The sequence below is a fragment of the Nicotiana tabacum genome, chromosome 10 (assembly GCF_000715075.1).
Source record: "Nicotiana tabacum cultivar K326 chromosome 10, ASM71507v2, whole genome shotgun sequence".
Lineage (NCBI taxonomy): Eukaryota > Viridiplantae > Streptophyta > Magnoliopsida > Solanales > Solanaceae > Nicotiana > Nicotiana tabacum.
In genome coordinates, this window is record NC_134089.1 from 140448576 (window position 1) to 140464127 (window position 15552).

General features: G+C 36.0%; 1 protein-coding gene across 1 annotated transcript; it reads right to left on the reverse strand.

The window, feature by feature from the left end:
* Positions 1-14198: 14198 nt before the first annotated feature.
* On the reverse strand, positions 14199-15101 carry LOC107792386 (uncharacterized). The gene has a single exon (XM_016614600.1). It carries the CDS (start codon positions 15099-15101, stop codon positions 14199-14201), a length of 903 nt encoding a protein of 300 aa, XP_016470086.1.
* Positions 15102-15552: the final 451 nt, after the last annotated feature.

The following is a 15552-nucleotide window of genomic DNA, read 5'->3' on the forward strand; positions in this document are numbered from 1 at the left end:
GAAGAAATCTCAGAAAATAAAGTGGCTAGAGGGATTACAACTGATTCTGAAATTGAAGATGAAGAACCAGAAGCCGAACCTGGATCAGAACCAGAACCAGAACCAGAGATAGAATCAAATGCAGAACCAAATCTGGAATCAAGACCTGAATCAAATTCAGATTCTGTTACTCATGAACCTACATTGAGGAGATCTAAAAGAGTCACGAATGCTCCAGATAGGTTAACTCTCTCTCTTCACTATTTACTTCTTACTGATGCTGGAGAACCAGAGCATTTTGTGGAAGCAATGCAGGTGATAGACTCTGATAAGTGGAAGCTAGACATGAAAGAAGAGATAAATTCTCTTCAAAAGAATAAAACATGGATACTTACGGAGTTACCAAAAGGAAAGAAGGCATTGCAGAACAAGTGGGTGTACAGAGTCAAGGAAGAGCATGATGGTAAGAAGAGATACAAAGCACGATTAGTAGTAAAAGGCTTTCAGCAGAAGGAAGGAATTGACTACACCGAGATCTTCTCTCCTTTAATCAAATTAACTACTATCAGGTTGGTGCTAAGTATCGTAGCTGCAGAAAATTTGCATTTGGAGCAGCTAGATGTTAAAACTGCTTTCTTGCATGGTGACATTGAAGAAGACATCTACATGAAGCAACCTGAAGGTTTTCAAGTTTCTGGTAAAGAAAACCTTGTGTGTAAGTTGAAGAAGAGTTTGTATGGTTTGAAACAAGCTCCCCGACAATGGTACAAGAAATTTGATGGATTCATGCATAAAAATGGTTTCACACGATGTGAGATGGACCATTGCTGCTATATCAAAAATCTTGATGAATCCTATATTATTTTACTGTTGTACGTTGATATATTGCTAGTTGCAGGATCTAGCATAAATGAGATCAATTTGGTTAAGCAACAACTGGCAGAGGAGTTTGAAATGAAAGACTTAGGACCAGCTAAGCAAATTCTTGGGAAGAGGATTAGAAGAAACAGGTCGGAAGGAACCTTAAAATTGTCTCAAGAAAAGTACATACAGAAGGTACTAAGCAGGTTCAGTCTTCATGATGCAAAGACCAGAAGCACTCCACTCGGAAGCCATCTAAATCTGTCAAAGGACCAATCACCTAAGACAGACGAAGAAAGGAAGTACATGTCCAAAGTTCTGTATGCTTCAGCAGTAGGAAGTTTGATGTATGCTATGGTTTGCACTAGACCTGACATAGCCCATGCTATTGGAGTTGTCAGCAGATACATGTCAGATCCAGGAAAGGAGCATTGGGAAGGTGTAAAATGGATATTGCGATATCTCAAGGGCACCTCAGGTATGATACTTTGTTTTAAAAAGAGCAATATTATCTTACAAGGTTTTGCTGATGCAAATTTAGGCGCGATCTGGATAGTCAAAAAAGTACCACGGGCTATGTGTTCACCTTGGGTGGTACTGCTGTTAGTTGGATGTCCAGACTTCAGAAAAGTGTTGCTCTATCTACCACTGAAGCAGAGTACATGGCAATTTCAGAAGCTGGAAAAGAGACGATTTGGCTCAAGAATTTTCTTAAAGAGCTAGGTAAAGAGCAGGACAATTGTGAGCTTTTCAGCGATAGCCAGAGTGCAATTCATCTTGCCAAGAATCCAGTGTTTCATGCAAGATCGAAGCATATCCAGTTGAGGTATCATCATATCCGAGAGTTGATAAATGAAGGAACTCTTTCCCTACAGAAGATACCAGGATCAAAGAACCCGTCAGACATGTTGACCAAAGTTGTCGGTGTTGACAAACTGAGGCTGTGCACTGCCTCAGTTAGCCTTCAAGACTGATAGAGTGAAGGCTCTACCAGAGAATAGCAAATCTTTCTTTATTTTCTTTCTTGATGTAACATAGGTTTGAGGGGGAGATTGATAGGACCAAACCTATTGTTCTATGTGAAAGTAGACAAAACAAAAGAAAGAAAAATTAAAAAGAGATGAAAATATGATGTAAGCGCTTACATCGACATTCTTGTGATGTAAGCGCTTACCTCAGCATTCTTGTGATGTAAGCGCTTACCTCGGCATTCTTATGATGTAAGCGCTTACCTCGGCAGGGCATTCAAATGCCTATAAATAGGGGTCTACATTTTCATTTGTAGATCATCCCAAAACTTCTTCTTTCTCTCTTCAATTAATAAAGAGCTATTCTTTGTGTGGCCGTGGAGTAGGCAAAAATTGCTGAACCACGTAAATCTTGTCTTGTCTTGTCTTGTGCAATTTATTGCTTTTCTCTTTTAAATATTCTTTTCTTTCTATTAGCTTGATACGCTTCCCAACAGTGACAACTGACAAACTTAAAAAACATAGGAAATAACAGGAATTGGTTGTTCCAGTGACAAATTATTGTGTAGACTACACCAACAACACTGAAAATCAACAGAAAGTACCAAAAAATATTTCTTCTAGTTGACCACAATTATAATGCATATAACATAATTTTCAACTGGCCAGAGCTCCAACATATAGTACAAATGTGGTGTGTGGACATATAGTGTAGACACGTTCTAAAAATACAAATAAGAAACTATTAGCCTCAGTGACTGCAGTAGTTCCTGTTGGAGGAGTAAATTAATTTTGCAGAAATCTAGTCAACATTGAACAACAATATCACCTTATTTGTCAGATGGTACAACAGCTATCTCCGAAAATCAATGCGGTGCAGTGCTATTTCATAGCTAATCAAAGGGGTAATAGTACATATTGGAAGCTCATAGAAGTACTGGTTATTCGTACCAATATTATATATACCATACTAAAATACTCACTGAATATAAGGGCAAACTGATACTTCCCCAAGAGCTGTTCAGTAAATTATTTTGGTGAGAAATTTGCATATAAGCTCTAAGATTTTAAACTCATAAAGTTATATTGTAAAATGAGATGCAATGTAGTTCAAAACCATCTCAATTAAGATACACAGATGCCAAGTTGTTATAAACTTGTAATTAACTGAAAGAAAAAATATTGAATTTATAGCCTGCTAAGTATGTCTCTTTTTTTTGGAAAGAAGGGAAACACGGTAGTGTAGCAGGAAATTGTATATGCTGGACCATCTAGTTTAACCCACACATGTTTAGTTTGCATGAACTAATTAACCAAATATAAAATTCAATTATGTCAATATTTGTTCCATACCAGTTCAGAAGTCTTCCAACTTGAGGATATGGTGGATTTATCAGTATAATCGAGTTGTACCTTGTCGACAATGATAATCCTATATGACATATTATGTTAGTAAAGAATTCACAACAGACCCCTTACAGTATCCAAAAAAAACGTAATGTTTTCCATACCGCCATAGCTGGCTCACGTAATTCGTTTTGCTACAATTATTGGGTATTCAGCAACCTATGCAGCGAGGATGCTCCCATTAGTGTCGGCGAAGTCTTCCCACATCGTAAGGATAGTAGGCCTCATACTGCAGTAAAATGAATGGGCAATAAGTGACACTACCTAATAAAAAAAATATAAGTCTAACAATGTCAGCAAGAGTAATAAAGAAGAGGTAAATATAAAAATAGCAGAGACAATTTGGTAAGACTGAAATTCAAACAATGCTATAAGTAAGTAACATGTTCGCGCAGGAGAGTGAAGGTTGACAGAAAGGTCATTTAAATGATGCATATTGTGTGTTTAAGCATACAAATGCAGCATGACCTATACATTTTTTTCCGGTTTGGAACTAATGACTTCTGGAATATGTAATTGTCACCGTATTTTCTAAAGTCTACGCAGCGAATATATAGTAAAAATATACATTTTAGGGTTCGAAAAATAGAACAGATAAATTACCTGATAGATTGCCGCGTATAAGGACTCAGAAGGGAACTTTTCTGTCTGTGTAGGAACTTAAGAACTTATCTAAATAGTTTTTCATATGTTAATATATTGCACTTTATCATTCGTTGTTAAGGTTAGTTTGTCAACCAAAAATATTTCTACAGAAAGTTGTAATTGATGTAGAAGAGTAAATAAGGGAGCATTTGGATGGATGCTTTCAGCCAATGTGACACATTGGAAAATCAGGTTATTGGCTTTTGAAAAATCATCAGCACTTTATTTCCTAGTTGATCAAATTCATCAAGATCTGTTCTGTTTAAGGGTCTCAGTGTGTGTCTATTTGTTAAAAATGCATTTGTAATTAGTGGCTTATTGTCTTTATTTGTTTTCTATAAACTTCCTATGTGCTTTCTTATTATTCCTCTTGTATTTCTTGGATTTTGGGATGTCTTAAATCTACTGAATCTTAAGGAGGTTCAGGGTTGGTTATCTAAAATAACGAAGGTTTCCGTGTTCTCCATAGTGTAGTATAAACTGTTTAACCAATTGTGTGGTTATGATGTCCAGCTATCGGGTTTAATGCACTCACCATCTACTCAAAGCTGGCTTAATACTCAAAGTAACTCATATTATATATGAATCATGTTTTAGCTACAAAATTGACGCGGGCAGTAGAAGATGACGAATATTGATCTCCCGTTTACTAATGAAGTCTTCTTGACTAAGATGTGTCAGATGATCACAGTCAATGTACACATTAAAAAAGGGCAGTAATGTACATATTAAAAAAACAGTGGTAAACACATTTCAGGCTTCGTTGCATTTCTTTTCTCGTGAGTAGTATTGAATTTTACCAAGGCCAATATACAAAAAAAAAAAATTGTACTAAACCATGGTAATCGCTGAAATGTCGTAGCTCAAAATGTCAGGACGAAGAGAAAGCTGGATTATGACTGAAAGCCTATACAATTTCTTTTTGGAGATCTTATGCCTTGTTCTATTCATAGAAAGATTAAATATGTTGAATGAAACGGTAAGGCAAGTGTCATAGATCAGGCAAGTGTCATAGATCAAGTTGAAGATGCAATAAATGAGTCTGGAGAAATTTCTTCTTGCCCGCTTGTCACACCTCCTTTTTACATATCCGAAGGTGATATAAGGGAGTTTTTCCAATTTAAGTGACATTATTCGAAATGAGATTATTTATTTGAATCAGAGTCGTCACTTGGAATATTTTAATTGGTGTCCCAAGTCACCGGTTTATTTTAAAATTTCAAATAGAGGAAAATCGACTTTCCTTTTGAAGTCTGCGAACCAGAAATTCTATTAACCCGGGAGAGCATTCCCGGGTTCCGTGGTTCTAGCACGGTCGCTTAAACTAATATAATTGGCCTATTATCTGATTTTAATACATGTTTTAAGACTATTGTTTATTTTTAGCTTTATAACCGCTTTTTAATTATTTTAAATTGCTTTTAGGATTTATGGAATTATTTTTTGAACAAGTTACGATTGTCGTACACTTGCCATTTTGGAACACACCGCGAACCACGCTACATGAAATGCACCCGCGATTCGTGATATGTTTATTTTATTATTATTCGAAGTTGTTATGATCGGGTCACATGAAATGCACACCCGAATTTGGGAATTAGATATCACACCTATGCCACGGGAACCGTACCCATAGCCATGATAATTTATTAATCGCGCCTAAAACAAGCTACGATGTTCAAGATTGGATTGTTTCTTCCTAAAACTACTTTGAGATTATTGTAAGGTCATGATTTATGAATATGGAATTATTAATGAAGAAATATATGATTTGAGTTATTATGGACCTATTCACCCTGTCGGTATCAAATTTGCTATTGACTTAACGTCCTTTAATTTGGATCCAAGCTATTACATCGTTCTCTCTTCATTTGAATATATCTTCCTATCTTTCCCTATGAACTACAATCTCATTGAAGAAACTCATTCTGTCTCTCACGAATTCTATTTTTTGACGTTCTTCCTTTATTTTTTGTTCATATCTTTCAAGTTGTTAGATAACCAAAATATGATATACAAATCAAAAGGAAATATGATGAAAGAAAAATAATGGAAAGATTGGTTAAGAAAAGAATGAACCTTTTATAGATGAAGATCTTATTCAATACATATGGAGCAAAAAACCTTCATATTTAATGTGCAAACGAACCACAATCAGAGGCAACCAGCGGAAACCTTTCGAACCGAACTCGACTTCGACTTCTTCGGGCTAGTATTTTGGGCTATCTTTTAAATTGAGTTTGAAGCTTTTGGATTTGATTTTTGGTGATTTAGCTCCTGTTTTGAGGTATTTGTTTTTTTTCTTAAACAAAGTAATGAATGACTATATTTTTGTTTTTTGAAAGAAATAGGAAGAAAGAATGAAACTAGTAGAAATTCTCTTTAGCATAGAAGAAGAAAATTTGTTTTCTCTCAATTTCCTCCCCTCTTTTCTCTCCTTTTTCCCTTTTCTTCTCAAATTTTCTCTTCTATTTATAGCAAAATTTTTGAAAAATTTTCAGATTTTTTTAAAAAATATTTTATTATTTTTTAGTTAAAAGAAATCCCACTTACAATTTGCTTTTCTTTTTTTTTATAAATAGAAATCCCACCTTTCTTAACTTTTATTTTTTAAATTCCAACTTTAATTACTTTTATCTTATTTAAAATCCCACTTTTTTTTTTACTTTTTAAAAGAGAATTCCACTTATTTTGTTTTTCTTAAAAAAATAATCCACTTTCTTTTGCTTTTCTTTTAAAAATTCTACTTTCTTTTACTTTAATTTTTTTTAATTTTCAGCTACCTTTATATTTATTTTTAAATTCCAACTTTCTTTTAGTTTTTATTTTTATAAAATTTGCACAAAACTTTACTTTTATTTTTTAATTTTTCACTTTATTTTACTTTTTAAAAGAGAATTTTACCTACTTTTACTTTTATTATTTTTTTATTTTTAATTTCATACTTCCCTTTTTCTTATTGTTTATATCTCTCCTGAAAATTAAAAAAAATTAATATTTTTTGGATTTTTTTAATTTTAAAAACAAAAAAATAAAATACTATTAATAATAATAATTCACCTTTTAAATTTTTGTATTTTTACTTTATAATAAAAGGTGTAACAAATCTAAAAATTGTAGGTTAAAACCCCCTAAAATATTTACATAAGAGAAGTGACAAATTAAATATTGTCAAAAATTAGGTGCTCACACCAGCTTTAGTCGAAGAAGGTGACGCTGATGAGGATATGGCTGAGATTATAATCTCATGACATTATAACTTCTTAATTGAAGGTATCTGACCGAAGTAATCAACTGAATAAGACGACATTGTAGCCAATTTTTTTTACAAGTAGTTGCGACAACAATAAAGTAAATAGAGTACCAACAGACTTACTTGGTATCCATTACGACGACTTCACGACATTTGTTACTGTTAGCGCCAGCATACTTTATGGAGCCACAATTTACCACAACGGCAACTATGTCTGTTTAGTGAACATCGCATATGACTTATAATTTAGACCAATGTACACAGTGTCAGAATGTAAGGATACAAATAAATTTTAATTGTTAGAGTATACTACACGTTAAATAATGGTTACCAAATTCCGTATTTCGCTGCTGCTCGTGCAATATACAAAGGGTACAGTATTCAACCTCGTCGGCGGTGGGAGCGGTGGGTCTTTTATGTTATCATCTTTCACCTCTTCGACAGCAGTGAATTTGTCAATAACCCATTCTGTGACGACCCAAAGGGTCATCACCGAAATTCTTCCTTGTTCCGTGCTTCCGAGGCCTTGAAAACCTCGCTTTTAGTTGCCTCGATATTGCGTGCGTAGTCCGGTCGCGAAGCCGGAAAGCTTTTATGTTGAAATATGCGAATTTTGCGAGAAATTTGATGAATTTTGATATTAATATGCATAATATTGACTTCGGTCAATATTTTGGGTAAACGGACCCGGACCTGTGATTCGACAATCCCGGAGGGTCCGTAGAAAAATATGGGACTTGGGCGTGTGCCCGGAATTAAATTCCGAGGTCCCAAGCCCGAGAAATGAATTTTTGTGTGAAACTGTTTTCTAAAATTTTTTAAGGAAAATGAAGAAGAAAATTTATCGGAAAACTGTGGTACCGGGCTCGTATTTTGGTTCCGATGCCCGGTACGAGTCTTAAATATATTTTAAGCACTATCTGTAAAGTTTGGCTAAAAACGGACGTCATATGACGTGTTTCAGACTTAAAATGGGGAATTTGAGTTTTTATGAAAGTTGAAAGAAAACCATGTATTTTGAGGCTTGATCTTATGTATATGATGTTATCTTGGCGATTTGATCGCACGAGTAAGTCCGTAAGATATTTTAAGGTGGTGTGCATGTTTGGTTTGGAGCCCCGAGGGCTCGGGTGAGTTTCGAGTGGGGCCCGGGAGAGTCTTAGAATTAAAAATGCAGGTTCAGGTGTTGCAGGCCCAGCGCGGCCGCGGTCATTTCCGCGCGGTCCGCGCTGGCAGCCACGCAGCCGCAGTGCTTTTCTGTGCGGTCCGCGTGGTGGAGTTCTGAGGGTTGGTAGTTCAGGTCGACCAGCGCGGCCGCGCACCAAATCAGTGCGGTCCGCGCTGGGTGGGTTTCAGAGAGCCCACTTCTTCCCTCCCTCGGCGCGGCTGCGGTACATTTCCGCGCGGTCCGCGCTGGCAGCCACGCGGCCGCGGTGCATTTCTGTGCGGTCCGCGCCAGCCCCCAGCAAAATGTATAAATTCGGGATTTTCAGTCATTTTTCCACTTTTCAAAAACCCAAAACCTAAGAGGCGATTTTCCAAACAACTTTTCTTCTTCAAAACTATTGGTAAGTGATTTCTAACTCATTTTCTTCACTTCTTAATATCTTTTAACATGATTTCAACTTCAAAACAAAGATTTTCATGGGGGAAATTGAGTGTTTTGGGTAGAACCTAGGTTTTCTACTAATTGAGGAGTTGGACCTCAATTTGGGGTCCGATTTCAAAACAAAGCATATATTTGGATTCGTGGGAGAATGGGTAACCGAGTTTTGGTCCGAACCTCGAGTTTTGACCATGTGGGTCCGGGGATATTTTGACCTTTTTGGGAAAAACCTTGTAAAAATTATTTTCATGCATTGGGATTGATCCATTTAGTAATTATTAATGTGATTGAGTAACTTATGACTAGATTCGAGCGGATTGGTGGTGGAATCAAGAGGTAAAGCTATACTAGAAGCGTGAGTTGAGTTTGGAGCATTCGAGGTAAGTGTTTGTTCTAACTTTGGCTTGAAGGAATAGGATTAGGATGATATTTGCTACTTGCTAATGTGGAGTACGGTGTATAGGTATGGTGACGGTTATCTATGCACCGGAGTCTAGCATGACCGTGAGTCTTAATTGCTTATAATTCGAATAATGTGACACAATCCCCTTGTTTACTTGATGAGTTTCATATAATGGGAACGATTGAGGTAGAATTGTGATTGGTGTACTTTTGGAGCGTTAGCTCGAATATGAATGTGTTAATTGAGGAAGAAGTGATTTAAAAAGAGAATATGTTGTGAGTATTCCCTTGCCGGGATGTGTAGACTGATATATACTCTCCCTTGTCGGGATATTTTGGGTTGTTAGTTGTACCCTTGTCGGGTTAAAGGTATTGAGTTGTTATCCTCCCCTGAAGGGGTCTACTATACGAAGTCAGATATTATATACTATATTATGGGATCGTGTGGCACGCCGTCCACTTATATATGATATTATGGGATCGTGTGGCACGCTGTCCACTTATATATGATATTATGGGATCGTGTGGCACGCCGTCCACTTATATATGATATTATGGGATCGTGTGGCACGCCGTCCACTTATATATGATATTATGGGATCGTGTGGCACGCCGTCCACTTATATATGATATTATGGGATCGTGTGGCGCGCCGTCCACTTATATATGATATTATAGGATCGTGTGGCATGCCGTCCACTTATATATGATATTATGGGATCGTGTGGCACGTCGTCCACTATATATATAAATATACATATATCTTATGAAAACCGGAGTTTCTTCTATTTATTTCCGATATTTCATTTTTATATGTTACTCCCCGATAGCATGTCCCCTCCCAGCTTTACTTTGTATTATCTTGTTATTGTTTTCTTGCACTTGTTATATATATATGTACATGTTAATTGTAGTAGGTCCTGTCTAGCCTCGTCACTACTTCATCGGGGTTAGGCCAGACACTTACCAGCACATGGGGTCGGTGGTGCTGATGCTGCACTCTGTGCATTTTTGTGCACAGATCATGGAGCAGCTTTTGGACCGCAGCAGTAGGACTTTTGGGAGCTATCTTCAGTCCAGGGACTCTCGAGGTAGCCTAGCTGGCATTTGCAGGCCGAAGTCCCTTTCCATGTTTTTCGTTTGTTTATCTTGTATCAGACAAATATGATGTATTTACCTTTCAGACATTGTTTGTAGCATTCTGTAGTAGTCCGTGAGCTAGTGACACCAAACTCTGGGTAGCATTTTGGTTCAAACTTCGGCACTTTTGGTTTTTAGTTGCTTTAAATTTAAAGTCTTCCGCTTAGATTTTGTCTCGCTTATTATATAGTTGAAAGAAAGCAGGAAAGGTGTCTTAAACATTCGGCTTGCCTAGCTCCGACAGTAGGCACCATCACGACACCCGATGGTGGAAAATTCGGGTCTTAACACATTCAAAACGGTTGATAGGTACTCCGTAGGGTAAAGGAACCCTCACTTTTACAGTAAATATCAAGTAAGTGGAAAACGGGGTGAGCTTGTCTGCATACTTTTCTATGTCTTCCTCGTACAGAACAACGACTACTTGCTCTTCCTGTAATTTGATAGAATGATGAGTTACTCAACTACCCTTGCGGAAGTGTATCCATATAGACACATGGAGACATACAGATGCAAAATACTGAAATATTAAAATAGTAAACAAGTACAGTATGAGCAGCCTCAAACTCATGAAATACAATTGATAACCAATCTATACAGGAATTGGAATTTGTAGAGCGCTACGAAAAAAAAGGGGCGCGAGGAAGAATATTAGTCAGTCATAAATGGTAACTAAAATTGTTTCATATCATTGACATAAGTCAGCATCTCTCTTTGAACTAAAGAATGTGTAGTTGAACTCCCCATTCTCAGATGTTGATCTCATGCAGCAAAAGTAAAGAGAATCCACTGTATTGCATCACAAAATATGTAAAGTAATTATATATGTCTAAAACGTTTAAATGAGAGAAGAAACTAAGTCGGGAAACTTTTTGTGACCACCCCAGAAATTCTAAAAAAGTTTTAGCTACTTCTGTTATGAGGCCGAGCTGAAGCTGCCACCTCTTTTAGCTACCTTTCTTATGACGCCACCATCTCAAGTTGGAATATAGGGGGTAAGGGATAACTAAATGTACAGGTTCTTGAGAACATGAAAATTTGGACAAAACGATGGAAGAATAATAGCATAACCAAAGTTGTTTGTGAAACCTTGTTACTGCTCGAAACAACTTTGAATGCGATTGACGATATTCCGTTCTTAGTCTCACTAATAGTCCAGTAGTAATAGTAGAGAAAGCAAGTTAATAGTTCCCCATGGACGACATCAAATAGACATGTTACGAAGTGTGGTTCGTATTCCATGCGGGTAAAAAGTTAAAAAATCTCTTGGTAAACAGAAAAATTAAAATGATGTATACATTAGTTAACTGAGAATTGGTATTACATGGAAAATGCGTAGTGTAGCAGTCAAAAGGTTTGCAACAGGGTAGTAAATAAAATGAACCTCAAAGGATTGCAAATTAGCAGGGTGAATAATAACTTGGATACAATGTATGACTACCAAAGGACATTGACATATTAGTTACTCGTATTATTATTAGCCAACTACGTAAAACGTTTCAAGGACAATACCATGATTTCAATAATCTGTCAATTATGAAAGTCTAAGTTTACTACGTTAGAGAAAACGTCTACATTTAATCCTTCAGCTTACTAAATAAAAGCATATCTGATCAGTTAACACAAGGAAAACAATATGGTTTTAATAATCTATCAATCGTGGAAGGATAAGTATGAAATGACACTCCTACAGTTGAAGGAAAGGTCTAACGTGCTAACTTAACGAATGAAAATCAATCGAGAAGAGTCTTTCACGTAAGAGAGCACTTTAAATTAAAAGGAAACATATTCCTATGTTTATGCCCAGGTATGTGTGAAACCTAATATTTAATTGGTATTATGCAAGTAATTTGTGAGCTGAAGTACTTGAATGAGCTGTTTCTGGTATTATTAGCATAGTGGGTGCGTGTTCAACAAATGCATGATCTATCAGATGTCTGGCAATTAAGAATGCTTCCATTTACACTATTGTTTGAAATAGTATATGTAATCTGAGTTTAACGTGAGTTTATTGTAATGCATAATTTGGATTTTCAAAAGGCTTCCTAAGACACAAATAGCATCTTGCTAGAATTTATGAAGATTTATATTACTTTTTATAACGTAACAGATCTCATAATGATATCTCGGAAGATAAATTTGAAGCTAAAAATAATTAGAGGTACGTAATGACAAGCTTATCATTGTGACTAATTTATGGACATCTGTTTTATCAGAGTGTGGCCTTTGAGAAAGAACATTTAATGAATGAAATAATTACCATCAAATTGGTCATGCCTTCTGAATTCTTGCCATTTAATTTCTAAAGATGTAAGAAGTTTAAGCAAATTTCAAATGCGACGACGGCAAAGTGTACTGCAAATATATCCTTCTGGACAAATAAAGTACTATAAAGGCACAAATATGTAATCCAAAGAAGAAATTCCAAAGTTTGGTACCACAATTTTTATCTAAAAAACTAATATCAGACAAACATGAATGGTAAATATGGAATATCTACTTTCATAGAGCACCTCAAATATTTAGTTCCTCACATAACAAGTGTGACAGAAATGATTAAACTTTTGGTTACCTAAGTAGATAGATCTGTTTATTTTCTTTCAATTAAAGAATACTGGCGATTGCAATTATATTTCAATCAGTAGAATAAGAAGTGACACGGTAGTTAGAAGATTACTCTTTCATCTCGGACAACAGCAATCTGGAATCGCGTCTTTCCATCTTTACTTTGCCTTGGCCGCGGTTTCTCAATGAGTTGTACCTTTGATGTCCACGCTTTTGTTTGTGGAGTAATCCTATCAATGGTTAATCTGTGCTCCACGTATTATGTAGCTCTACATTTGGGGGAAAAAAGACATCATCAATATATACCGAAAGATAAAAAAACAGGTACACACAGATAATAAAATGGATGACCTGATTAGACGGATTAAATTTTTGCATTTAATAAATTATATGCAGTGAAAATTAGCACACGAACTCTGCATTATTAGTTAAAAAAATCAGTCATGGCTAATTAGCTTGCCCCTGCATATCTAATGACTTTGTAGAATCTAACGAATTGTTTTTTCTGGTACTACATTTTCATGCAAAAATACCTCTCTACGATCATCTAAGCGAATGCTACAGCCTCCTATTGATTCATCTTTGTTGGAGCAGTCATGTGCGCAAATAGCATCAGCTGTAGTTTTCAACGCTTGAGCGAATACAAGTTGATTGCTATCGACCGAACGCACATCATAAGTATCCTTCGTCAGCTATTTCATTTTTTTAGTTATGATACTATTTGTTCTTGGCGGAATATCCCTATAAAGTAGCTTTTTGGATGATTTCTTTGTAAATAATGTTATCTGTGTAGTGATCGTCCGCGCTACCTGGTATAGTCGGTCAGATTAGCACTTTCACGCAGTTCGAACTCTTTGCTCTGGACAAAGCCACATAAAGTTGACCGTGTGAAAACACAGGTTCTCGCAAATAAACTCCAACAAAATCTAATGTCTGACCTTGCGCTTTATTTATAGTCATTGCAAAGCAAAGTCTTACAGGAAATTGTGTCCTTTTAAATGAAATAGGCATTTTTCATCTTGGGATGATAATAGTGGTATTCTGGAGATAAACACATGTGTATTCTTAAAGTGACCAACTGAAATATTGGCGCTAATAACATGGGATTTAAAATCACAGCAAGTCAAACATGTTCCATTGCATAAACCATCACACGGATTTAAATTGCGTAATAATATAATTGGACAATTTTGTTTCAATGTCAGTTTGTAAGGAGGCAGACCAGGTGGATTTAAACTGTGCAATAGATCCTCAAATTGTGATTGATCATGATGTTCAGTAGTTTCATCAATACCAATAAAAGTTTTTGATTCTTCTGGGAAACGAGCAACAAGCATGTCGTTGATATCGTCGACGAAATCATTCTTAGTTGTTAAATAACGCGGGAACTTGTGTAGCATGAGGAGGAAAAAAATATATGCACGTCTGGATAAGTTATCGCTAATAATTTATCCAAAGATTCCTGTTCGGTTGTATAAGGAATGATCAAAGAAGTTGGAATTTCAATCTTATTTGCTGAGTTTACTTTTTCTTCTTCATTTCCTATTCGCAACAAATAATTACAGAATGAAGGATCATCTATCGCTCTCATATTTTCGAATAGCTGCACCCATTCAAGTTCTTCCCAAATATGAGAATCTAGTAAACTTTCATTAATGAAATCATCCTTTTTTCCGTTCCGAACTACCGACAATGTCTGCATGAAGTCACCTCCAAGAACTACAACTTTTCCACCAAATAGTATCGTTGAATCCATTAAGTCCTTCAAAAGTAAATCAAGCAGTTCAATCATTCTTTTTTTCGCCATAGATACTTCATCCCATATAATTAATTTTGCATCCTGAATCAAATAGGCAAGTGAGCTTTGTTTGCTGATGTTGTAGCTCACATTGTCGTCAGTATTTATTGGTATTTTAAAATGTGAATGTGCAGTTCGTCCACCAGGGAGTATAGATGCAGCTACACCAGAAGTGGTAGTTGCCAATGCTATATACCCTTTAGATCGTACAGTTGCCAACAATGCATGATATAAAAAGATTTTCCCTGTTCCTCCAGGTCCGTCAATGAAGAATGTCCCAGCTTTGTTTGAAAAAACTCTCTTTGTAATTATATTATATGGTTTAAGTTGATATTTATTCAACCTTTTGTGTAATATTATATCCTCATTAGTAATCGTGATGGTCCTTTCAAAGTGTACCTCCTTTGCCTCTTTTTCCGCTACTGAAGGCCTTATTGTTTCAGGAATGAGTTGGTATTCATTTATGTCACCACCCATAGAGTGTAATATGTCGTTTAATATGGTTCAAAACTTGGTATCGAATATTTTTTTTGTTAATATTGGATACCAACATATAATCCTCGGACATATGCTCTTCAAATTCTTCCCAGAGTTGTCTTGGATTCGTAGGATTACAGTAAATCAGTAATATAGCAAATAAACGTCTCAAACTGTATGACATCTGGTAACTTGCTGCTTCTGACATGCATTCAAGCAAACTACTGTCACTTTGTAGCAATCGTCGTTTTTCCACTGATTCTCTAAAGGTGCTGCAACGTTCTCCATTAACAGTTAGTAAATTCTTATATGATTTTGGTCCTCTAACATTCATTAATAGAATTCTAAGATAATATCGCTCACCTTCCGTTGGATGACATGTTACAACACTACCAATAACATGTCGTTGTTTCCGAGGTGTCCACATCTTCTCTGTTTAAGACAAACAAAA

Bases quoted from the DNA above. Each gene is read 5' to 3' on its own strand.
- LOC107792386 (XM_016614600.1), bottom strand. From the start codon at position 15,101: ATGGGTGGTGACATAAATGAATACCAACTCATTCCTGAAACAATAAGG.